Source organism: Oncorhynchus mykiss, chromosome 10 (genome assembly GCF_013265735.2).
Source record: "Oncorhynchus mykiss isolate Arlee chromosome 10, USDA_OmykA_1.1, whole genome shotgun sequence".
Classification (NCBI taxonomy): Eukaryota; Metazoa; Chordata; class Actinopteri; order Salmoniformes; family Salmonidae; genus Oncorhynchus; species Oncorhynchus mykiss.
This window is the reverse complement of record NC_048574.1, coordinates 66,818,217-66,844,647: the sequence shown is the minus strand read 5'-3', so window position 1 is coordinate 66,844,647 and position 26,431 is coordinate 66,818,217. Positions and strand designations below refer to the sequence as shown.

At 43.6% G+C, this 26,431-nt stretch overlaps 1 protein-coding gene across 3 annotated transcripts; it reads right to left on the bottom strand.

The window, feature by feature from the left end:
- Positions 1–999: 999 nt before the first annotated feature.
- On the bottom strand, positions 1,000–25,540 carry LOC110534512 (SH3 domain-containing protein 19). Of its 3 annotated transcripts, none has more exons than XM_036933630.1 (21): positions 25,212–25,540; positions 24,888–24,980; positions 16,899–16,938; positions 14,897–14,937; positions 14,493–14,532; positions 13,936–14,062; positions 13,436–13,595; positions 12,133–13,224; positions 10,685–10,795; positions 10,090–10,202; positions 9,280–9,320; positions 8,921–9,152; positions 8,369–8,437; positions 8,013–8,159; positions 7,232–7,304; positions 6,678–6,808; positions 4,989–5,283; positions 4,320–4,366; positions 3,929–4,115; positions 3,398–3,507; positions 1,000–1,679 (listed from the first exon to the last, which is right to left on the bottom strand). In XM_036933630.1, the coding sequence occupies exons 2-21, from the start codon at positions 24,955–24,957 to the stop codon at positions 1,569–1,571; spliced, it is 3,237 nt and encodes a 1,078-aa protein (XP_036789525.1). In that variant the 5' UTR covers positions 24,958–24,980; positions 25,212–25,540; the 3' UTR covers positions 1,000–1,568. The 3 variants fall into 3 exon arrangements, with proteins under 3 accessions (XP_036789525.1, XP_036789524.1, XP_036789526.1); XM_036933629.1 differs by having other exon boundaries at positions 13,436–13,616; positions 25,212–25,539; XM_036933631.1 differs by lacking the exons at positions 24,888–24,980; positions 25,212–25,540 and adding an exon at positions 24,797–24,830 and having other exon boundaries at positions 13,436–13,616.
- Between the last annotated feature and the right edge of the window lie 891 nt (positions 25,541–26,431).

Sequence of the window (26,431 nt, the reverse complement as noted above, 5' to 3'; positions counted from 1 at the left end):
GTGGCCTTTGTCCACAGCACAAGGTACACCTGTGTAATGATCATGCTGTTTGAATGGGTTCTTGGTAAAGGAGAAATGCCCACTAACAGGGATGTAAATATTTTGTGCACATTAAACATTTTTGGGGTCGTATTTCAGCACATGGGACCAACACTTTAGTTATAAATGCTACCATGGCGCTCAAATTAAGATTCAAGGGGCTCAATTACATCGTATTGCAATATAGGTCAAATATAAACCCTTCTCAGTATTGTGGTTTTACTGTAAAAACAAGCCAACTTTTTGAGATTAATTAGACCTCAAATGTGCTATTGGGTCATTCCTATGTGGTGCCTTTTCTGTCTTCATGAAAGATCTTGGTGTAAAATGTGGATCCCACAAGGCTACTATCCTTTACCATAAAATTCCCTTTCAAGATATGTTTGTTTTGCTATGTCCCCGGGTGCTATCAACTTCCGAGAAATATAAGGCATAAAATAATTTCTTAAACAACTAATCTGATTGATCACTTTCCACCCCGTTTGTTGTAATTCTCCATTTAAGAAAACCCCTTCCTACAATGATGCCACATTCAGGAAGTGTCCATTTATTTGGTGGGAAAACAATGGTGCAAAGCTAAATAAAATTTATACCTACCCTGTTAGGCTAATTTGAATAATTACCAAAATTTTCATGTTTGAGAGAAGTTAATCCTGTTCACCAATACGCTACCGCAGTCTTGCTCACTCAGATCTATGGCTAATTTACGACCCACATTTCCACCTTGTGAGGATTATACACAAAAAAAAAAAAAAAAAAATCGCTGTCTAAGCTTAACCAATGTTTTTCTGAATGTCAAACCATGACACTTTCCTCAGTTATGAATCACCCTGTACAGGATAATTGACTTCATACAAGTAAAAAGTATTTCATGAACTAGCTGAGCATTTGAGCCACCAGAAAAGGCTTTTAGGGGGCTACATACATGCAGTATTGTAAGAACCACAATTCATAGTTTGAGGAAATATTGTACTACAACAGCTATATTTAATGTGCAATGGTGTGGTCAACATGTTAAATACTGCATATCTGGATTAGAACAAAGCTGATAAGGGTTGTGGCAGGAACGTCATATGAATGCATGTTACAGCCAGCCATTCTCAGATGGATCGTCATACCAAGTTATTTCATTATTTGGATAGAGCACCTACAGATGGACTACAGACTATCAGTAACATTTCAACTAGCCCTGACCCTTACCTTAATACTATCTGCTGATAAGCAACTGCTTGCGACCACATACAGATGGACTATCCAAATAAAGTGATCCTTTCACATTTATAAATACTATTAAAAAAACAATGTTGCATTCAAAAAGACACCCAATAGCTTTCTGTGGGAGATTGACTGGACAATCTAGTTTCACGCTTCAAAGTAGAGAACTACAGCAAGTCCAGTGGGGCAAAAAGGCACTTTGGAATATTCATCTTTCAGGTTCTCATATTTCCATAGTTCAAAAGACATTACTCGTGATGAAACCACAGACACAAAGTAGTTCCCATAGGGCCCCAGTCTCTTTGGTAGATTACTCATGCCAGCACTTGCATATAATTTTTAGGCACCAATGCTCGCTTCCCCCTCAACTCTCCCAGGAACCACTCATCGTCAATGGACTCCACGTTGGTGATGATATCCCCCGCCTATAGCAAGAGAAAGGAAAGTTATACTGTAGGCCTAGTACTTGTAGTGTGTGTGTATATGTATATATATATATATATATATATATATATATATATATATATATATATATATATTACATACATACTGCTCAAAAAAATAAAGGGAACACTAAAATAACATCCTAGATCTGAATGAATGAAATATTCTTATTAAATACTTTCTTTACATAGTTGAATGTGCTGACAACAAAATCATCAATGGAAATCAAATTTATCAACCCATGGAGGTCTGGATTTGGAGTCACACTCAAAATTAAAGTGGAAAACCACACTACATGTTGATCCAACTTTGATGTAATGTCCTTAAAACAAGTCAAAATGAGGCTCAGTAGTGTGTGTGGCCTCCACATGCCTGTATGACCTCCCTACAACGCCTGGGCATGCTCCTGATGAGGTGGCGGATGGTCTCCTGAGGGATCTCCTCCCAGACCTGGACTAAAGCATCCGTCAACTCCTGGACAGTCTGTGGTGCAACGTGGCGTTGGTGGATGGAGCGAGACATGATGTCCCAGATGTGCTCAATTGGATTCAGGTCTGGGGAACGGGCGGGCCAGTCCATAGCATCAATGCCTTCCTCTTGCAGGAACTGCTGACACACTCCAGCCACATGAGGTCTAGCATTGTCTTGTATTAGGAGGAACCCAGGGCCAACCGCACCAGCATATGGTCTCACAAGGGGTCTGAGGATCTCATCTCGGTACCTAATGCAGTCAGGCTACCTCTGGCGAGCACATGGAGGGCTGTGTGGCCCCCCAAAGAAAGGCCACACCATGACTGAACCACCGCCAAACCGGTCATGCTGGAGGATGTTGTAGGCAGCAGAACGTTCTGCACGGCGTCTCCAGACTGTGTCACGTCTGTCACATGTGCTCAGTGTGAACCTGCTTTCATCTGTGAAGAGCACAGGGCGCCAGTGGCGAATTTGCCAATCTTGGTGTTCTCTGGCAAATGCCAAACGTCCTGCACGGTGTTGGGCTGTAAGCACAACCCCCACCCGTGGACGTCGGGCCCTCATACCACCCTCATGGAGTCTGTTTCTGACCGTTTGAGCAGACACATGCACATTTGTGGCCCTGCTGGAGGTCATTTTGCAGGGCTCTGGCAGTGCTCCTCCTTGCACAAAGGCGGAGGTAGCGGTCCTGCTGCTGGGTTGTTGGCCTCCTCCACGTCTCCTGATGTACTGGCCTGTCTCCTGGTAGCGCCTCCATGCTCTGGACACTACGCTGACAGACACAGCAAACCTTCTTGCCACAGCTCGCATTAATGTCTCATCCTGGATGAGCTGCACTACATGAGCCACTTGTGTGGGTTGTAGACTCCGTCTCATGCTACCACTAGAGTGAAAGCACCGCCAGCATTCAAAAGTGACCGAAACATCAGCCAGGAAGCATAGGAACTGAGAAGTGGTCTGTGGTCACCACCTGCAGAACCACTCCTTTATTGGGGGTGTCTTGCTAATTGCCTATAATTTCCACCTGTCGTCTATTCCATTTGCACAACAGCATGTGAAATTTATTGTCAATCAGTGTTGGTTCCTAAGTGGACAGTTTGATTTCACAGAAGTGTGATTGACTTGGAGTTACATTGTGTTGTTTAAGTGTTCCCTTTATTTTTTTTGATTGTAACAAACAGAATGTTAACTCTTGTGGTAATTAACTATTGAATGTAGACAGAAATACCTTCAGTGAGAGCTCCTCTTCACATTCAGCTGTGAAGTCGAACAGCGCTTTCCCTCTGCTTCCTTCTCCATTAGTCACACTCTGCTGTCTGTCCAACACTGGAGAGTTGCCTGGACAGAGACAAAGGGAATCATCAGTACCTTAAATGTCCTATGTTGCCCTATGAGTAGGCCAGGAATATTTGTGGGAGGAGCTATAGGAGGATGGGCTCATTTTAAAGATGAATGGAATTAATGGAACGGTATCAAACATACAGAAACCATATGTTTGACTCCGTTCCATTAATTCAAATCCAGTCTTTACAATGAGTCCATCCTTATATTAGCTCTTCCCACCTGCCTCTGATATATAGGCCTATTCAAACTGGGTTTTACGTTGAATGTATCAGTAGTTGTTTTTTGTCATGTGTCAATCACCCCAGCAAAGTTATTTGAATTAAACCAAAAATTAAAAAAATCCTAGATTTATATTTCAAGCAGATAAATTCACCTCCTTCCATAAGATGGCGCCATAAGAATGCCCTATTATTACCTGAGCTGGTCTCTACGAAGGCTGTGGGGAAGAATCCTTCTCTACCGTTAAGCCTTCCATAGCACCACTCGGAGTCTACATGCTGTGTGACCAGGATACGGTCTCCCTGTTGGAAGGACAGTTCCTCTTCTGCCTGGCCTACAAAGTCATACAGAGCCACGGCCCACTCCACTCCTGACGAACCAGACTATAGACAGGGATATACATGTTAGTGGACACTCTCATACTCACGGTCTCATACACAAGTACAATCATGAATCATTGGATATACACACAGACGTCATTAGGCTACCCCAGACTACAGCTAAGGCCAAACACCAGACACACCTGTATCGTGACGTTAGTTTTTGTTATGTTGTAAAGACTGGTAACGGTACCACATGAACCATACCTGTATGGGTTTGGCAGCCTCTTGGGTCTTGGTTGAAGAAACCATGCCTGAGAAATGCAGTAGCGATATTCAGATAGAAAGCATATTGTGTTGACAGTTGCTGAACATAAAACTGAATGGGGAATGAGTGTGTGGGCGTACACTAGTACACTGCTAGAGCCAGTGAGAAGTACATGCAGCACACAGAGTGAGCTGTAGCGTATTATTAATAAGGTCTTCGTACAGGGGTTTACACAGAGCTCCTGACTTAAACATGTTGCACAGATTCCATACATTCCGCAGAGGGAAGTATCAGCCTACACATTACGAGAGAGATGGAGTAGTTCTAGAGAAACCTTTTGTATTGGTGGATAAACTGCAATAGGGGTACAGGATGTGACGATACAGCTAAAATCCCCCGTGCCAAGAATACATATTTCACTGTGTTTGTGGCCTGGCCACCTTTGACTTTACACTATGACCTCATACAGCATGCCGGAACGACATGAACTTCCGTGGGAAAATTCCTATGTCTCCAATTCTCTGATTATGTTTACAATGTCAAGATAGGGACACCTATCTCAAGCCGAGGTTCCTTAATGATTTAAAGGCCCCGTCTGTGATATGTCATTTAATATACAGTATATTCCATTTCAGGCTAAGAAGTGGGCCTTGAATTAAAAGTCCTACCAGGTAGTGCCATCTTGGTGGGGAATGATTGCTGTCGTTGTGGTTGTGGCAGAGGAGGAAGATCTTCTATGATATCCACAAAGTTGATGGGGAAGATTCCAGTGTGGGCCCCTATCTGTCCCCTCGCCCACTCCTCTTCCATGTACTCCTTTAGCTGAATCACGTCTCCCTCAGAAAAGGTTAGCTCGTCACTCTGCTCACCCTCGAAGTCGAACCGCGCCACACACCTTGGTCCACTGACTGTTGCAGGGGGGGGCCTTGCCTTCTTTGTGTTGGTCAGTGTTGGTGCATTTGACTGAATAGAGAAAAAATCATAATCAAAACACATTGAAAGCATTAAATAGCTGGACTCATTTGTATACATCCTATACAGTGGGGGGGAAAGTATTTAGTCAGCCACCAATTGTTCAAGTTCTCCCTCTTAAAAAGATGAGAGAGGCCTGTAATTTTCATCATAGGTACACTTCAACTATGACAGACAAAATGAGAAGAAAAAAATCCAGAAAATCACATTGTAGGATTTTTAATTAATTTATTTGTAAATTATGGTGGAATATAAGTATTTGGTCACCTACATACAAGCAAGATTTCTGGCTCTCACAGACCTGTAACTTATTCTTTAAGAGGCTCCTCCTCTGTCCACTCGTTACCCGTATTAATGGCACCTGTTTGAACTTGTTATCAGTATAAAAGACACCTGTCCACAACCTCAAACAGTCACACTCCAAACTCCACTATGGCCAAGACCAAAGAGCTGTCAAAGGACACCAGAAACAAAATTGTAGCCCTGCACCAGGCTGGGAAGACTGAATCTGCAATAGGTAAGCAGCTTGGTTTGAAGAAATCAACTGTGGGAGCAATTATTAGGAAATGGAAGACATACAAGAACACTGATAATCTCCCTCGATCTGGGGCTCCACGCAAGATCTCACCCCGTGGGGTCAAAATGATCACAAGAACAGTGAGCAAAAATCCCAGAACCACACGGGGGGACCTAGTGAATGACCTGCAGAGAGCTGGGACCAAAGTAACAAAGCCTACCATCAGTAACACACTATGCCGCCAGGGACTCAAATCCTGCAGTGCCAGGCGTGTCCCCCTGCTTAAGCCAGTACATGTCCAGGCCCGTCTGAAGTTTGCTAGAGAGCATTTGGATGATCCAGAAGAAGATTGGGAGAAGGTCATATGGTCAGGTGAAACCAAAATAGAACGTTTTGGTAAAAACTCAACTCGTCGTGTTTGGAGGACAAAGAATGCAGAGTTGCATCCAAAGAACACAATACCTACTGTGAAGCATGGGGTGGAAACATCATGCTTTGTGGATGTTTTTCTGCAAAGGGACCAGGACGACTGATCCGTGTAAAGGAAAGAATTAATGGGGCCATGTATCGTGAGATTTTGAGTGAAAACCTCCTTCCATCAGCAAGGGCATTGATCTGCATGGAGGAATGGGCCAAAATACCAGCAACAGTGTGTGAAAACCTTGGGAAGACTTACTGAAAATGTTTGACCTCTGTGGCTGACTAAATACTTTTTTGCCCCACTGTAGATCACTTTATGGGCTGGTTTCTCACACAAAAGACTTTGAATAGAGACTTTATTGAACAGTTATTCGTCCAAGAGTAGGCTTAATCTGAATCTTGGAAACCAGCCCTATCTCTATAGCTGAAACATTGACTGAAGTCTTACCATAACTTTGACATAGCTGACAGGGAAGAAGCCAGAGGAGCCTCTACAGGAGCCGCGGTACCACTCACTGTCCACCTGCTCCACATTGGTCACCACATCCCCCTCCCTCAGACCCAGCTCCCCTGGACCCTCTGGATAGGATACAACACATGTCAATCAAATCCCACTGCTGACACCAACTGACAACACAAACTCTAGCATGAACTCTACTTTGTGGATATCAATTACTGAGGGAAAAACAACTAAGCAATAAATATATGCCAGACATATTGCAAATTATTTGAGGTGATTCAAATCTGTAAACACTTTTTTCTTCTAGATTCTAGATTCTAAAAGTTACTTGGCGTGGACATGTTTGGGGGAACTCAAAACAGCTGTAAAAGCATGCCAGCCATATTGGAATTTATTTGACATGATTAAAATCTAATAAATTGCTTGAAATATTGTAAGGTGTACAGTCCAATAGCCAATGTGTTTGTTAGTATAGGACATAGGAGACCTGTTAGGTTGTGTGTTGTGGTGGCCAGTGTGCCAGAGTAGGTACTGTTCTGTACCTGGGGTGAAGTCATGGAGGACCTGCACCTGCAGACCACTGCTGCCTCTACGAGACCCAACTGTGCTGACACCCTGTAAGAAGAGAAAACACATCCAGGTATATGTTGAATTTACAGAAACACGTACAAAAGAGGGATTTAGAGACCAAACTAAACAAAAAAAATACTCCACGTCCACAATGAAAGTTCCTATGTGGCTACAAAGAAATAAAAAACAATTGGTGTAGATATACTAAACATTGGCTACCTCCTATTTAGTTTGACTAGCATAACAAAATAAGGGGGTGGCCAAATTAAATATGGGGTAGCCTAACAAAATAGGGGGTAGCCAAACTAAATATGGGGTAGCCTAACAAAATAGAGGGTGGCCAAACTAAATATGGGGTAGCCTAACAAAATAGGGGGTAGCCAAACTAAATATGGGGTAGCCTAACAAAATAGGGGGTGGCCAAACTAAATATGGGGTGGCCTAACAAAATAGGGGGTGGCCAAACTAAATATGGGGTAGCCTAACAAAATAGGGGGTGGCCAAACTAAATATGGGGTAGCCTAACAAAATAGGGGGTAGCCAAACAAAATAAGGGGTAGCCAAACAAAATAAGGGGTAGCCAAACAAAATAAGGGGTAGCCAAACAAAATAAGGGGTAGCCAAACAAAATAAGGGGTAGCCAAACAAAATAAGGGGTAGCCAAACAAAATAGGGGGTAGCCAAGTTGCCTGGAAAGTAAGAGGGCAGACATGGTTTGATTGACAGGTCATTGTAAATGGTTGAAGACATTACTTGTGACAGAGCTGGTTTAGTTGGGGCATTGGAGAGAGGAGTGATGACTTTCATGTGAGACTTCTGGACTCGGCCCCGGATGTCTCCCACTTGACATTCAAATGTCTTGTGGTCGAGCTGCTCAATCAGAAGCAGCAACTCATTTTTCTGTGGGAGAAAATCAAGAAGCATTTGATATAAATTTTTACTAAATTGTATTTTCCTTAAAGAAAAAATGTATTACAAAACAGTAAGGTGAAATCCATAAAACGAGTGATCAAATCAGGTTTAAATACAGTAGTCAGTAACATTTTCTCATATCATGTTCTTGTTGTTGCTAGAAGCAAAACCTCCAACACATGCAGACAGTGGTTTACCTGGAATGAGAGTTCCCCTGTGTCTCTCCCACTGTAGTCAAACTCTGCTATCCCGTGGGGAAGTCCAAGCTAGACAAACACACATGACAAAGAAAACATTCACAGACTTACTATGTGACACTTGTCACAACTACAGTACGCAACAGTTCCACTGAAATCCACCATGGATCTGCCTTGGGGGGGGGGGGGGGGGGGGGGGGCAGAGCAGGCTGCCTCGGGGGCAGCAGGGGCAGAGCAGGCTGCCTCGGGGGCAGAGCAGGATGCCTCGGGGGCAGCAGGGGCAGAGCAGGATGCCTCGGGGGCAGCAGGGGCAGAGCAGGCTGCCACGGGGGCAGCAACAGAGCAGGCTGCCTCGGGGGCAGCAGGGGCAGAGCAGGCTGCCTCGGGGGCAGCAGGGGCAGAGCAGGCTGCCTTGGGGGCAGCAACAGAGCAGGCTGCCTAGGGGGCAGAGCAGGCTGCCTAGGGGGCAGAGCAGGCTGCCTCGGGGGCAGCAGGGGCAGAGCAGGCTGCCTTGGGGGCTGCAGCAGAGCAGGGTGGGAACTAAGCTCTCACCGTATATTGGTTGTAGAGACGGTGGCCAGGGTTGGGCCTGGGGGGAAGCACAGGTCCCTTCTTCTTGGGCTTCTGAGCCTGGGGCTGCTTGGGTGACGGAGCTGCTGATGAAGCTGGTGCTCTACGGGTAGAGAGGGATTGACGTGGACCATTTATCCGGGGCGGGGGTGGCCTTCCTGGGCCTACTTTTGCTGGAGGTGGGCGAGGAGGGAGGACCTTAGCCCCACCAGGCCTGGAAGAGATCAACAGCAGTATGAAGTTAATTAAAGCCATGTATCTAGGACTGTATCTAATATGTTATCAATAGAACTGTACCCCTCTTTATCCCCTAAAATGACCCATGATGTGATGTTACTGACCGAGGAGGGAGGCCCGGTATGGGCTCAGAATCAAAGGACTCCTACAGTTCAAATCAACAGAAAAAAAGGTTGTTACTATTATGTTCAAGGAAGCAACGTGGCAGTCTAGAAACAGATGTGAATTGATGACAACCAGGGTACTTCTCTAATCTCTCCCAGATCACATTTAACACCACATGGGATTGAATGACCCCCCCTGAACAAAACAGACTTACTACGCCTACTACCATCACAGCGCTCAGCAACTAGGGCAACCATAGCAACCGAGTTAATGACTGCTCAATGTGCCCTTCCTTAGCCACTGCTAACAGCTAGCTGTACAGTACTAGTCAGTCATTGTTCACACTACACTGGCCCCTTTGTGTGGTCTGCGGTTGAGAACCAACCGCAGGTGGAGGTGAATGTTGGCGGTGGCCAGGTAAAAGCCTGGTTTGTCAGGCTAGTTTAGCACTGCTTATGACAGGGCTGGTTTTCAGGCCAACATGAATGAACTGACACTAGATAATCGTGAGTGACGCTGAAGAAAAATACAAAGTAGCACCTTGACTTCCATTTTTATGTCCTTTTAGCTAAGCCTTCTCGCTGCACAAAAGCCCAGTTATGTCATAGCCAAGCCGGGCCGGGAGCTATTGACTGGCTCTGGCTTCCCCAGAGAGAGTGCAGTATCACGGTGGTGTGGAAGAAGAACTATGTCAGTAATCGCTTGTATTTCCTGTTTTCTAGTAGTAGAAGAGAAGCTAGGTAGCCTACTGTAGATCAATAGTGCTTCTGTTGGAGAAGTATATGGGGAAGGAAGGTGGTAGCACTTACCTGGAAGGGGAAGCGGGTTGAGATGCTTTGTTTACGGGTCACGGGGGGTGGCAGTGACCCTACAGGCTTCTGTGCAGGGAGAGGAGGAGGGTTGTCCAAAGTCCCATCGAACACTGAGAGAGAAAACAGTCAACGTTTTAGACTGGACACACTGTACAAACCATACAGTCAACTCTTAATTCATGCAAAGGTTTGGAATCATTGTATTTTTTGCACTAATTCAATGGCTTGGTGTTGCCATGAATGAACGCTCTGAGATGGAACATGCACATACTCAAACTACGTGTCGAAGTAAATAAAGTGTTGAAATTCGGATTAACTGAATCACTTATCAGGAGTCGACTGTACACACTCACTAAGACAACAAAGCACAGACACGCACATTCAAACATCCACACCTACAGTTTGTTTGAGAAAATGGCTCGAAAGGAAAAAAAAATCAACAGCATCTAATCCATCATTTGGTTATGTCAAAATGTTTTATTTTGGTAGACCCAGATGGAGATCAGAGGACCTTTATATAAGGTCATACATATGTGGATATGGAGCCACATAACTCACTACTCAGAGAGTAGAGCAGGAGGACTAGACTCACGGTTTCCTTTACTGGGCACTCTAATGGTGGTGGGTCTTCTGGTTACAGTCTGTCTGCTGAAGGAGCCGCCGCCGCCCACATCACTACACACAGGGTTCACTGGGATATAGTCTGGAGAGAGACAGAGATAGACGGCCAGTGTTGACTCCTCAATTTTTGTCAACATATAGGTCCTGCATTAGGACTATATGACAAATTCTAAGCAATGTTTAAAACCTTTAATGCCAATCTGGACCCTCTCTTTCTAAAATTATCCGCCGCAATTGTTTCAACCCCTATTACTAGCCTGTTCAACCCCTCTTTTGTATCGTCTGAGATCCCTAAAGATTGGAAAGCTGCCGAGGTCATCCCCCTCTTTGAAGGAGGAGACACTCCAGACCCAAACTGTTATAGACCAATATCCATCCTACCCTGTCTTTCTAACGTCTTCGAAAGCCAAGTGAAAAAACAGATAACCAACCATTTCGAATCCCACCATACCTTCTCCGCTATGCAATCTGGTCATGGGTGCACCTCAGCCACACAAGGTCCTAAACGATATCATAACTGCCATCGATAAAAGACAGTACTGTGCAGCCGTCTTCATAGACCTGGCCAAGGCTTTCGACTCTGTCAATCACCGCATTCTTATCTGCAGACTTAATAGCCTTGGCCTCTCAAATGACTGCCTCGCCTGGTTCACCAACTACTTCTCAGACAGAGTTCAGTGTGTCAAATCAGAGGGCCTGTTGTCCGGACCTCTGGCAGTCTCTGGGGGTGCCACAGGGTTCAATTTTCGGGCAGACTCTTTTCTCTGTATATATATCAATGATGTCGCTCTTGCTGTTGGTGATTCTCTGATCCACCTCTATGCAGACGACACCATTCTGTATACTTCTGGCCCTTCTTTGGACACTGTGCTAACTAAACTCCAGACGATCTTCAATGCCATACAACACTCCTTCTGTGGCCTCCAACTGCTCTTAAATGCTAGTAAAACTAAATGCATGCTTTTCAACCGATCGCTGCCCACACTCGCCCGCCCGACTAGCTTCACTAGTCTGGACGGTTCTTTTGCCACTATGGCTTATTTATTGCCTTACCTCCATAACCTTACTACTTTGCACACACTGTACATAGATTTTTCTATTGTGTTATTGACTGTACGTTTGTTTATCCTATGTGTAACTCTGTTGTTGTTTTTGTCGCACTGCTTCACTTTATCTTGGCCAGGTCGCAGTTGTAAATGAGAACTTGTTCTCAACTGGTCTACCTGGTTAAATAAAGGTGAAATAAAATTAAAAAATAAAATAAATTTAAATAAATGTAAAAAACTGCAGGCTAGTGACGTTTTTTGAAATGTAGTGTCGATAAAGAGGTTATAAATTAGCTTCTATTTATTTTAACTATACTTAGAACACTAAGTTAACCAATTAAGTCAGTGGTGAAATGCATGCTGCTGTACTTACTTGTGGGGTTGTCCATGTATTCATTCACTGCCTCTGTGGTGGTGATGGAGGCTGAGTTGTGGTTGTTGAGGTTGAGGTTGAGGCCCAGCGGCTCCTTGCGAGGCTTCTCTGGAGAGATAGGAGGTACCAACCTGGGTTCATCCTCCTCTTGGGGGAAGAGGTTCTTGGCCCTGGCCGCTATGGAGAGCCGCGACCGAGCCTCTGGTTCTGATTCTTTTGGTTCTGGGACTATACTGGGTTTTCTGTGGAGCATGGGTCTGGGTGCTGGGGTTGGGATGGAAGGAGTAAAGGGAGTGGAGAAAATGGAGATTGCCCCCTGGTAGTTATTGCCATTACTGGGCTTCTTGATTGAGGGCTTGGGGGCAAGGGCTGGGGCTGGTTTGGCTGAAATCACAGGGGGTTTGAGGTGCACGTTCCTGGGTAGAGGCTCTGGTTGTTTGAACTCTGGTTCCCCATCGCCCTCCTGGCTCTCAAAGGCCTGGATCCGGGCCCGGATGTTACGTTGGCTGTGAAGGGCGGCCATGTCACCGTCCTCGTCACCTTCCTCGCTTTGGTCACTCACGTCAGTTGGTGTCTGATTGTCACTAGTGTTCTGGTCACATTGGTCCTCGGGACAAAACACATCTAATAGTTCCTGTAGGTACTTCCCCGAGGGAGGAGCCTCGACTGCTGTGTCATCTACAGAACTGGAACCACTGTCACTGAGCCTGACCAGAGTCTGAACTTTGACCTCCTCAGTGATTGTCTGTTTGCAGGATTTGGAACGAGGAAGCGGGATGGGACGTTCAGTGGCTACTGGGACTGTAGGTTCTAAGAACGTAGTGATAGTGCTGGGTTCGGAAGGTATTATTGGCCCATCCAATTGTACAGAAACAGATGGAGAGAGAGACCGGGTGTTTGGGATTGCACAGCTGGCATCTGTTGGGCTGGGTTGCGCTGCGGCTGACTTGGGGTCAGTTTGGTTCTTAGTGTTAGTGGCTGTGGCATCTACTTGGGTAAGACCAGAATCAGATACAGCTATTGCAGTGGTAGAGTCACTTTGTAAAGGCTTGGGTAAGTATGGCCTTGGTGGCTTTTTTGGCTTTATTTTCACTGAGAAGCAAGAGATTATAAACAATACATTTAGATTATACTCACACCACTTAGATGTATAAAAAAACGAATGAAAACTTTGACTAAAAAGTGACGTTACATTGTTTTAGTCGTGGTAATACAAGGATATGATATTTGCCAACTATAGAGTTTTTGTGACGTTGTCAGCTAACCCATCTGTAACCATCACTCTCATTCTCACAAGCCTCACCTGTAGATTGTCTCTTCTCGATTGGCTGTGAGGATGCAGTGCATTCTGGGCCAGCGGCGGTGTCGTCCTCCACAGGGTCGGTCTGCGTGGCAATGGTTGTGGATCTCCGGGGGGTGGCGGTCGGCGTGACAACGGTCTCCTGGGTCTTCTCCTTGATCACCTGGTCATAGGATGGCGGTGGCTAAGACACGAGAGAGAAGGTTCACACACACACACACACGTTGACCAAGCAAATGTGTAGCGGTGTGATTATTATAACTTGTATTCTACATGCAAGCTTGCTACCGTCCTACATTGACGTCCTATAGTACTATAACATGCAGAACCCGCGGTGCTTGTTTCACTGCCAAATTATATTTGCTTTGAAAGTAGTTCATCTGAAACATTACACTGAAAACTGTGAAAGACACAGGAACATGGCAAGGTTAAAATGGTAAAAGTTCAAATCCATGCAGAATACACCCAAACTGTGAACAGGCCAAGAACACACACAACAGTACCTGGGTATCTGATTGGATGCTCCCTCCCCAGATGGGCTGCGAGGGAGCCGTAAATCCCCCAGAAGCCCCTGGGAACCAGCCGTTGGCAGCGAGCGGCTCGGCTGACAGGATGGTGATCTCTGGACGTCTGAAAGACAAACAAGTCCATTACGCACAATACAGTAGACTGCCTCAACCAAACCTCACATGCAACGGACTGTTGACACTTGTCTTATGTTGACAGAAAGCCTTATGTAGCCATCAATTGTCATAAATCATGATATAGCTTTTTGAACACCATATGTGGCCATAATTTTGTTTTTGTTTAAATGCCATGTTATAGACCATATTCCTTTCTTTAATGGTTAGTCACCAGTTGAGTCGAGGACTGTAAGTCAACATTAATATCAGTATGTTTCAAATGAAAGATGTGTATTGCACTGGAGAGCACAAGTTCTTTGCCACAGCGCACTTTACCTTGAAGCACTTGAGGTTTGATTTTTGGTATGAGAGTAGAACTGTATTCAATCAGAGAGCTACAGACAGACCATGGCGTATTATGAAACTCCTCTGTTTACCTTCTGTCTCTGGTCTGTTCACTTTGGGTGCTGGTTCTCGCTGTGGGAAAAAATTACATGAAATTCATCTCTTTCAATCTGATATGTAATGAATTGAAAGAGACATAAAAAAAACACTTGGGGGATTCAATCATGTACAATAGCTATATACCAGAGGAGGCTGGTGGGAGGAGCTCTAGGATGATGGGCTCATTGGAATGGAATATATGGAGCAGAGTCAAACACATCAATGTATGGAAACCACATTTGATTCCGTTCCATTCTAGCCATTATAATGAGCCCATCCTCCTATAGTTCCTCCCACCAGCCTCCTCTGCTATAGACATACTTTAATCATGCTAGGTACAATATAAAAGTATGAGAATATACCAAATAATGGACAAACTCAACAATGAGAAACTCACTTCGCTTGATGGCAGCTCGTATTGAGGACAGAGGTCCTTGGCTGGAAGAGAGTAGAGTTACTAATGAGGAGAGGAGAGTTTGACTGGACAATAAGATTTCTTACATTTATACAACCTGAGAAAGCAAAGTATAATGCTGGCAACAGTCAAACTCCACCGGATTACTACACTGGACAGACAGTGCTAATTATCCACAAGCCAACCAGCCACCTTTATAGGCTTGAACCAGGACAGAGGAATTCTCAACAAAAATAAATGACAAACTCAGCAAATAATCCTGACATTTGAAAACATTAAATTGTCACCCATAGGTATCCTAGACTTCATATACGATAAAGTAAAAGAGATTATACCCCTTTACCTCTAAAAGACCTGAATAAGTACAGAGTAACACCAAAGGAGGATAACAACAGCGTTGATAGTTGCATCAAACCTCTATAGCTGCAGTGGTCCTCTCTGCACTGCAGTTGCCACTGGGACGGCCACATCCTCTATCTCACTCTATCGTCAACTCCAATCCACACAGCACAGCTACCGCTGCATACTGCAACCAAAAGAAGAGCCTACCTCCGGTACATGCGCCTGTTATACGCCAGTAATCAGAGTGAGAATGAGACAAGTACCAGAGACGCAGGCACAAGAAAGAGGACAATCATTAAAAAGCACGCCCTTTGAAGAGTTCAACCCCGCTTGCAACTTTCCACAATCCCTCTCCAGAAAACCCTTAAAAACGCAGCAGGACGCAGATCCAATCCACTGAATATCTTTCGGCATCGCCCATCTGGTACTGTAACAATGACTCAGAAATACCCCCAGTCTAACCCCTCCTCCTCTGGCCACCACATACATCTACCAAGCCCAGTGTGGTGTCCAAAAGTGCACTTCTGCAATATAACCACCCCTGCTGATCTGTATTCCCAGGTCTGATCTGACTTCATGACTAGTGTAGTGTTGGAGCTGACACCGCACCCCTCCCAGGCTGTGCCAGAATATGTTCCCAGAAGGGCCAACTACGCAGTCTCAACCGAACGGGGTCTTGTGAACAGGATCCAGACCAGACCCCCATAGGCCCAGCACCTTCAACACATCCTGCTCATTAACTGAACTGGAGATGTGATATAAACCATCTGGAGAGGAAGACAGCAACACGCGCGCGCGCGCCCCCCCCCCCCCCCGCCCCGCGCACTACGTGGATAATTAGGACGATTAGCTAAGACCATAAACAAATAGAACAATAGAGGTTAAACGTCCAATAGCTGATCAACAATCAACAACAAAAAAAGGTTTGTATTGGAACATGTTGACGTTTGCTGTACTTTAACAGGAGGCTGGTGGGAGGAGCTATAGGAGGACGGACTCATTGTAATGGCTGGAATGGAATAAATTGACGTATCAAACATCTGGAAACTGTTTCACTCCGTTCTATTTATTCCATTCCAGCAGTTACAATGAGCCCTTCCTCCTATAGCTCCTCCCACCAGCCTCCTGTGTCAATACCCTGGATTGGAAGACATTAAAACTCAGCACCTTTTCAACGAGTTATCTAGGTAGGGTATACCATGTTGTGAAAGAAAGGTTACAGGGTTGGAGTCAGTTTACTGAACTGAAATGGAATTGACCCTAACCCTGGACGGTAACCAACTTGGCTCAACTGAGTCAGTGTGGTTTGGTCCCCCATTCAAAAAGCTCTGACCTTCGGACACAGTGGACACAGTGTCCGACCGTCTGTCAAAGAGGATGGATCAGCGCATTGTTTGCTACCCTGCACCATTCACAACTCTCCCTCAGCAGAGCTGCCTGTTAAAGAGACAGTGTTCTGGCCACTGCAGTCCTGACAGAGCCGTGGAGCAACAGAGGTGGCTAGGTAGAGCTGGAACAACCCAGTGTTAATACTGTGATAATGTTGCACGGTCCAGTATAAACACGCTTCCTTCTCTGTATTGAGCAAGACAGACACATTGAAAAGGCCCAATATGTAATTCAAATGATATGGATAACTTACCTGGAATGAAGAGCCTCAGACTTATTTCTCTCTGTTCGATCTGAAAAGAAAAGTAACCAGCGTTTTCATTTTAACGGTCACATTTGAAAGATCAATTTCTCACTAAGAAAATACACTCATTTTGTACACAAACAAAGCAAGCTGCAGGTACAACGACACAGGACAAGTGAACAAAATAACTATGGGCTTTGCATACCTTCTTGCCGTCCAAAAACTTGAACAACTACATTCAGCTGGATCAACATTCTAGTCTGTTCTTGATCAACCAGTTACAAAGAATGACATTGACATGCAAATAGCAAAAGCATTTCAAAAAATAAAAAATCTAAACACAAATAATTGTTTTGTTAATGCTCTCATCTTTATTTCATCAAGCCAGACATTATCTCTATGATCTGTATAGCTATAATCTCAAAAGAAAATCAGATGTTATTGTGGGTGTAGTGAAATGCTTGTGTTCCAAGCTCCAACAGCACAGTAATATCTAACAATACACAACAATAACAAAAAAACTAAATACTGCAAAATTGCTTAGGAGCTAGAAGCAGAGCTGCCATGTCTGTCGGCTCCATCAGTGATCACAGGTTCAAAATCATACAATACACATGAATTACCTGTATTATTTATGTCCTTCACTTTCAACCAGTGACCAGGTTTTCAGACTCAAACAATAGATGTTGATCTGACTGAGTGCCACGACTGGAGCTCTCTGAGGAGGTGGACTGGCTAGTGGTCCACAGAGCACAGCAGCTAAGCAAACATTTACATTCATTTGACTATACTACAGTATATGAGTGTATGAGGCCTTGGCGCCATAAGAACTAAAATAAATCAGAAAAGTAGGTCATATGAGGATATTAGGATCCCTTTGTGTTAAAAATCATGCATTAAGCCATCTTAATATTTTGATGCTCATTTTTGTTAGCATCCTGCTAAAGATCTGACGCCATCGACTCATTCTCTTACAACCAGTATAATACTGTTACAATGTCCTCTGCCATATGCTACTGCCTCAAACTTATGTTAACAATATGATCTCAAACAATATGATCTATTGAAAGCGACTTTGAGGAAAAATGTGCTATGTGGTTGTCCCACCTAGCTATCTTAAGATGAATGCACTAACTGTAAATCGCTCTGGAAAGGAGTGTCTGCTAAATGACTACATTGTAAATGTAACATTTTTACCTCACTATGAAACAAAAAAGGTAAAAGGAAGTAACAGTTTGTTAGTGAATCAAATCCTCAGACATTTTCACACATTTCTTTGTACTTTGGTCTGTGAGAGATTGTTTACCTGCCTCAGTTACAGTGACAAAGACAGAATGGGGAGAGGTTTTCCAATAGGAAATTGTTTGACATTTACATACCGGTAGATACACTGGTCAAAGGCAAGTGCAATGGAACAACGAATAGGATTCAATATCTAGTGGATTTTCAATATTCAACATGCGCTTAATTTACAAGTTACCGAGCTGTCAGTTGGAATACAGAGCAATCCCTGCTGAAAGTATTGTCTATAACCTACTGTGAATTGTACTGACAACATAATCTCACAGCGAAACATAGCAACAAGAGATGCTCCTACCTGTTAACGTCTTAAACACATTTCACAAATGTCCCCCAAAATGGTGTGTATTATTTCCTTCAAGTCCCTCCCTACTTTTCCATGCTGTGTGTTGCTGTGTAAAGAAACAAACTCCATGACCACAAACGACAACAGAGAAAGGGAGGGGTCTCTCTCTCTCCCTACTGGCTGGTGTGTTGACTTGGCCAATGGGATCAAATGGAATGTGGCCATTCAGGAAGTACCACTCTACTGTCACTCTCCTGCTCTACTGATGGAACACTACAAAACAAATGACCCTCTGCTCTGATTTAAAAAAGGCACAGTTAACACAAAATACAAATATGCCAGGCTTTCTTCTGGCGTTGCTTGTTACCAACTGAACTAGGTCATTGAGTGCATATTTATGTTATTATAAGGGTTGTTCTGGGTTTGTTCCAGCCCAACACCTGTGTTTATCTAACAGAATCAAATCAACATGTCTTCCTGTGTCAGAGAGAGCACAATACTGTGTGTCTTTCTGTCCGTCTTCCCTATTGGCAGGGTGTTAATGGTGGGCACACCCATTCTGACGCTACATCTCTGTTGGCCAGATCCTTGTATTTCCCTATTGTAGCACCACTCCCTGCTCTGGAAACATGCATACCTCTATTATTTGGTCATCGGTCTACGTTAGTGTTAGGAAGTAGGCTACATATTAAAAACCTTGGCATACTGTGGGACTATGTTTTGCTGGATTAGAACGTGGAGTCAATTGTTACTCTATTCCAATCCATCATAGATAATACATCCGGACACAGTGCCACATCATTTTAGTAATTTAGCAGACGTTCTTATCCAAAGCGACTTTGGATACTTTTTCGTACTGGTCCGCCCATGGGAGTCAAACCCACAACCCCGGTGTTGCAAGCGCCATTCTCTACCAACTGAGCCATAACATATCCTCTTTTCTAGAAGTGCGACCATTATGAAACACACTTTCACTTTTTATTTTAGATAAGATATAGCTGTGGAAACCAGGCAGAAAAGCACTCCATCCATAGAAGTACTTTCATTAGATACTTATTATTGCTGGCTTAGTGAAGAGGCTCAACCCTCTTTCTCTGAGTGGTGGGAGAGAGACATTTGCCAGGTCATGGACTCCTCCTTCAGAGGGCTTTTAATAGTAAATATCCCATGACAGGTTATGGACAATTACACAATAAACGAATAAATAAAAATATAGGATTAATAGCCTTTTGAATATGAAATAAATATCATTTTTAACACCAAATAGAAGCAACAAAACAAGAGAGGATGCAAAACAACTAACTCACTAAAGAGAAAAGAAACAGAGATATGGTTTTAAAGCTGATTTGCTTGCTAAAAGACCAGCTACAATAATAACCATTGAAGGGAACCCATACAGAAACACAACAAAACAACTCACTATGACACATGCTAACATCACTCAGAACTCGGGCAGCCCTCTGTAAAGAACAAGTGGTAAGAGGGAGTGTAGAAAAAAAAAGCCTCCCTCTTAATATGCAAGCTAGGTCCAGGACTTCAAACCAAGCAGAGAGGTCAGAAGTAAGGTTACATCCCATGGAGGGTGGGGCTAGGCTATGAAGGCACAGCAATGTGGAGACAAGGAGCTAGTTCTCATCCCTAGTCAGTCCATAAAGAAGCATCTTCCTCTATATCCCGACCCCGGTAACATGACATGTTCAGGAACGTGATCTCTCATATTCTGGGTTTATTTATACAGCGCAGGAATCTCTGCTTCTTCCCAGAACCCCATAAGACTTCCAGGGGTTTTCACATCCTTGGATCCTACTTCCCACACAGGCAGAACAGACCCCGATGTCATCATAGGGTAGAATCAAAGTCTTCCCTATACTTTCTCAAAGGGGAGTGTTTCAAATGATTTAGGGTGGGCTGGAGGTTAATGGCTGGGAAAGTGGGTTGATGGGTGAACGCAACAGCTGCACATTAACCGTGTCCAATCCAGAGCCATTGTGGGTCAGTTCAGAGAGATGTTCTGTAGGAAGTCAAACCCGTGGACCAGACAGGTCAGTTGGACTAGCCAGTAGAAATAAGGAACCAAGTCAATATTGTGTGTCAATTACTGAACATCTTTTTATTATGTTAATCAATGATAAACTATCTGGCAGAAATAGATTTGTTTAAATTGTATTAATTTAGCAGACGCTCTCATGCAGAGTGAAATACAGTAGTGAGTGTATACACTTTCATACTTGTTTTGCACACAACCCCCCCCCCCCCCCCATGTGAAGCACTATGAATACAGGTCAGTTGGACTAGCCAGTAGAAGTAGTGTCAATTATTGAACATCAATTTATCATTATTATCGTTAATCACTGATAAACTATCTGCCAGAAAGAGTGAAGCATTCTGGGTGACATTGAAACACCAGCTTTTGTGCACTGCACATCTATTTTCTCTGTTGAGGCTCTACAGTACATTAATATGTACATCTCATTTGCTACAAGGGAAACAGGCTCCACATTAATATTTGAGAGCCTTTTCATCACACAAAAGAAAATAGTTATTTCACAGCTGTCATTGGGCTGCCTCCATGTGGAGTCAAATTGATAAGTAATGAATTTGTCGACGTCGAGTGGGGAAGCTAATATTTTACAACGGGACGAGTCAATTAAAATCTAATATGCCTTTTTGGAAATAGACAGTTTAATTGCCAAATACTAATGATGGTTGGATTTGTATTAAGTGATAAGCCTCAGCTAAGGGAGACACGATTCTTCAAAGGAAGACAATATGAATTTCTCCTTCTCCATACTCCTACAGCCACCCGAGGGTGAGAGAGACAGAGATGAGGGGGTCTAAGTTATATATATATATATATACACACACACACACACACACACACACACACACACACACACACACACACAGAGCTTGGAATAATAAACAGTCAAAGTGGAACAGATGTTATGTCCACGACTATAAAAGCATAACATTGTGAATGTGGAGCGCTCTATCCTTGCATGAAAAACAGACAAGAGGAGACAGACATGATCATGTCACCTATGAATAACACAGTGTCAGGAGCTGATTCTTAACATGACTCATGTCAGGTGATGTCAAAGAGGAGTCATCCATGGATGTTTGGGGGAGATGACAGTCTAACGGAGATCTTGCTCAATGCAAGGAGATTAAACTTTGGCCAATTGAAAATGCCAATGAAGATCAGTATGCACAAAGTAATCATCAATGATAACATATGGCATCATACGGTGCATGGCATATGAGTCATATGAGATCATGTATATTACTCTTAAAAAGTGACAAGCATATACTGAAGCCTTAATAGGCTAATCTCAGCTTGTGACAGAAATAACTTCATATGATATAGCCTAGCTAGCCTACACATATGTGCAGTAGAGTTGGCAGTTGGCACCATTATCAAGTTACAAGACAACAGTTCATGTTCGCCTGTTCCATCACTCTCTACAGTCAACCCACCTGCCCATAGGATCAAATCAAATTTATTTATATAGCCCTTCTTACATCAGCTGATATCTCAAAGTGCTGTACAGAAACCCAGCCTAAAACCCCAAACAGCAAGCAATGCAGGTGTAGAAGCACGGTGGCTAGGAAAAAACTCCCTAGAAAGGCCAAAACCTAGGAAGAAACCTAGAGAGGAACCAGGCTATGAGGGGTGGCCAGTCCTCTTCTGGTTTTGCCGGGTGGAGATTATAACAAAACACATGCCTGAGATCAGCCTGATCTCCCAATACAGACAGCTGCAGTTAACCCAGGCCTGAACTAACACACTGGGCATGGAGGCTTGTGTTGGGTGGGGCGGGGTGTGTCTTTACTGGGATGTCAGGTGTTTGCTCAACCGGTTTTGCTGCTTAATTCTCCCCTAACTACACTAGGAAGGTCTAACCATTCTATGGATCCAAACACATTGTTAGATTGGAAATCGCTCGGCATAGAACCATGTTTAGAACCAGAATTCAAAGGTGAGGGAAAGTTCAATATACCAACAGCCATTTAAATGTAAAATAGTAAACCAAACACAATCAAATCAAACTTTATTTGCCACATGCGGTACGGCAAAAGTGTAGAGTTTACCGTGAAATGCTTACTTACAAGCCCTTAACCAACAGTGCAGTTGAAGATAAGAAAATATTTACCAAGTAGACTAAAATAAAAAGTAATAAAAAGTAACACAATAAGAATAACAATAACAGGGGGGGGGGGGGGGGGGGGGTCAATGCAAATTGTCTGGTGGTGATTTTTATGAATTGTTCAGCAGCCTAATGGCTTGGGGGAAGAGGCAGTTGAGGAGCCTTTTGGTCCTAGACTTGGCACTCTGGTACCTCTTGCCATGCGGTAGACAATTTTATGGGCTTTCCTCTGACACCGCCTATTATATAGGTCCTGGATAGCAGGAAGCTTGGCCCCAATGATGTACTGGGCCATTCGCACTACCCTTTGTAGCGCCTTACGGTCAGATGCTGAGCAGTTGCCATACCAGGCAGTGATGCAACCGGTCAGGATGCTCCCAATAGTGCAGCTGTAGAACCTTTTGAGGATCTGGGGACCCATGCCAAATCTTTTCAGTCTTTTGAGGGAGAAAAGGTTTTGTCGTGCCCTCTTCATGACGGTCTTGGTATGTTTGGACCATGATAGTTTGTTGGTGATGTGGACACCAAGGAACTTGAAACTCTCGACCCACTCTGCTACAGCCCCGTCGATGTTAATGGCGGGCCGTACTTTTCCTGTAGTCCACGATCAGCTCCTTTCTCTTGCTCACATTGAGGGAGAGGTTGTTGTCCTGGCACCACACTGCCAGTTCTCTGATGGTGTTGGAGTCGTGTTTGGCCACGTAGCCGTGGGTGAACAGGGAATACAGGAGGGGACTAAGTACACACCCCTGAGGGGCCCCAGTGTTAAGGATCAGCCTTGGCAGACGTGTTTTTGCCAACTCGTACCAACTGGGGGCGGCCCATCAGGATGTCCAGGATAAAGCCTACATACATGTATTCATTTACAACCCTTTCTCTTGATCTACATGAAGATTGTGTGGCATAAGAGATATGAATATGAACACATTTTAGAAGTGATTTCATCAGGAAATTAAACGACAAAAGCAAAAATCTACAGAGCCAAAATGAACAGGATCAACCTGTCTGCCAAGTGCCAGTGGTTTTCCAGATGCATTTCCAGCAACACAGTTAGCACCAAATGACACAGCTTGGCTGGCATGAGATGAGAAATATTTTAAGTGTCAGGAGATGTACAATTTGTTGTGTCATCCTTCCTTCCTGTCTGGCTGGCAGAGTTTCCCAGACCATTTCCTTGTGGTTGTAGCACTCTTTACTGACTGCTGTATCTGAATCACACAGGTAGTTGCTACCAGCTGCTGTATACAAGTATACTTTCACTGAATGACGTAGTGAGGGCATTGTGTCAACCATAGCAGCTAGATACTGTAATGGTGCAGAACAGAACTAGGGTTTATTTCTATATAGCACTAGAAACTGATTTGTTGCTAGAAGGCATGGGAGAAGTGAGAGAGCAAGGGTTTTCAAACTCAGGTGTGTGTACTAATATATATGTTTGTTTTTTTTACATAGATACTTCTTTGATTTTTTTTATGTGAACAATTATTATTTTAAGAAAATCGCTAGCTGCTACAGAATACAATCGTTGATACCATTGTATGTCTCTGCATCAAGTATGAAGGAAGTTAAAGGTAGTTTTACGAGCCAATGCTAACTAGTGTTAGTGCAATGACTGGAAGTCTACAAGAACAGTTAGCATGCTAGCTGTTCTTGTTGATTGGACTCTACCAACTGAAGTAGTAATTTTCAGATAGAAAAACAGTTTCAGTGTCAATTTAAACAATCAAAACCAGATAGAAAGCAGGCAGAAAATATATTTTACTATTTATATTTTTTTATAATATTTTATTTGAGAACTAACAATCAAATAAAAGCTAGACAGTGAGGGAGAATATAATATTTTAAAAACTGGGCATTCAGGTTACATGCCCATTGATTTTGTTATAATGTTTGAGCAGAGAAACACACCATTAGCCATGGAAAAATGCATAGAATTGCTGGAAATTAGTAGCTTCAAAACTGCAACAACAAAAAAATCTCAGCTCAAAGGAATGGAACAATTTGTAGAATTGCGTAACATTTGCTTCACAACAATAAGTTATATGAATTCAATATTCAGCTAAATTGTATCATTTCCTACACACTTAGCCATATGTTTCATGATGGAACACTGTTCCAAGTTGTCATATTCATGGGTTAAAAAGGTAAAAGTCCACGTTTTGAAATTATATTACCCCAAAGTGTCAAACACATGTGGCCTACTTCAGGAGACGCTGTATCAAAATTACAAGACGTTGACGATAGATTGTTGACAAGTGGACATACCTGTTGCTTGATTTCGGTTCCGTATATCCCTCAACTCCTCCTCCTCCTCTTCTCTTCTGGCTTCAGCCATAGGAGACGAGAACACTGCGGCGCCTGGTAATTTCCGGCAAATTAGAACCGTGTCATTAAAAAAAAGTATTGACTGAGGTGGTTAATTAAATTTGTGTCGTGAACAGTCTCGGCTGGTGCGTAAAATTGGGTCTTTACGAGTTGAGAAAACGCGAAGTAGGCCTACGCCGGTCACAGAGTATAACTTTCTACAACTGTGTTTGTGTTAATGTAATTTTGTAGAATATGAGGGGTAGTTAGGCTATAGCTCCCTACCTTGTCCGCACCGACAGTAGCCCGACCCGAATGTCAACAACAGGAACTGAATTGTCTGGCAAAAGTGGTATCACGGAGATGGTGTCCCGGAATTGAGAACAACTGAGTGGAGTGGAGTTGACAGACCGCAACAAAAGTTTCTCTCCTCACCAGAATGTCTGAGTAAAACCACTGCGACCCGAACACAAAGAATTGTAGCCAAACGGAATGAGTGGTCACAGTGTCTTCTTGTGCGTATTGGGGAAGCTGTTATCCATAAAACATTTTTTTAAACACCCAAAGCACCGCTATTTGCCCATAGATACCCAGACGGCCGCCCATAGTGATGATGCTAGTCATTCATTACATGTTACGGCTTGCAGAGACAGGCAGATGCTGTTTTTTTTGTTGAAGCACATACAAATGAAAAGGCAGCCTACTACTTTACATATTAGCCTACTAACTGGGTTGAGTTGTGTAAAAACAAATGTTGTAGTTATTCAAGCTAGACGTAATGATTAGATATACAAATGTATATTTTTCTCTTCGAGGTAATCTGATTTCCATACTGTACGAACTCTTCCTCCCACCCTGTTGCACCACCAGTGTGTAACTCGCACCTGACTCGGGTGAAGACAAGACAGTCTCCCACCTCGTCTCCTTGGGGCATGGTAGTTCCACAGGTATTATCTTGTTAGACAAAGAACAGTTAGCCAGTAAAGACCACTCGTTTACAGCAGAATGGTCTGACTCACCACAACCAGCCCCTGTGACCGTGTGTTGGGCGATGATCGTTTGGTTTTGACATGGCTGCCTAAAGTCGACCTCCAGAGGACAAGTCTTCATCACACCTTTGATCATGAGTAAAAACATAAAGGCTGACTTTTATATATATTGTGAAGCATAGACAAAAAGCACAAACATTTAATACTATCTCTATTACAGTATAGCCTACCATTGCATCTAGGAAATCAAATCGCTGAGGTAGTATTTTGAATCCCATTTTGGGTGTTTCACATCTATTAATTAATCCCCAAGTTTGATATCTGAGTATTGGCACACAGTCCAAGCACATTATATGTTCTCTACAGCATAGAGACAGAGAAATACCACTGAGACTGTCTGAAAGATTCATAGTCAACTGAGCAATTTCTCAGGAGATGTACTTCAAATTATAAGCACTAGATGTCCCCATCTACCTTGTTTATTTCTACTAGCCAGCACCTGGCACAGTTCAAATC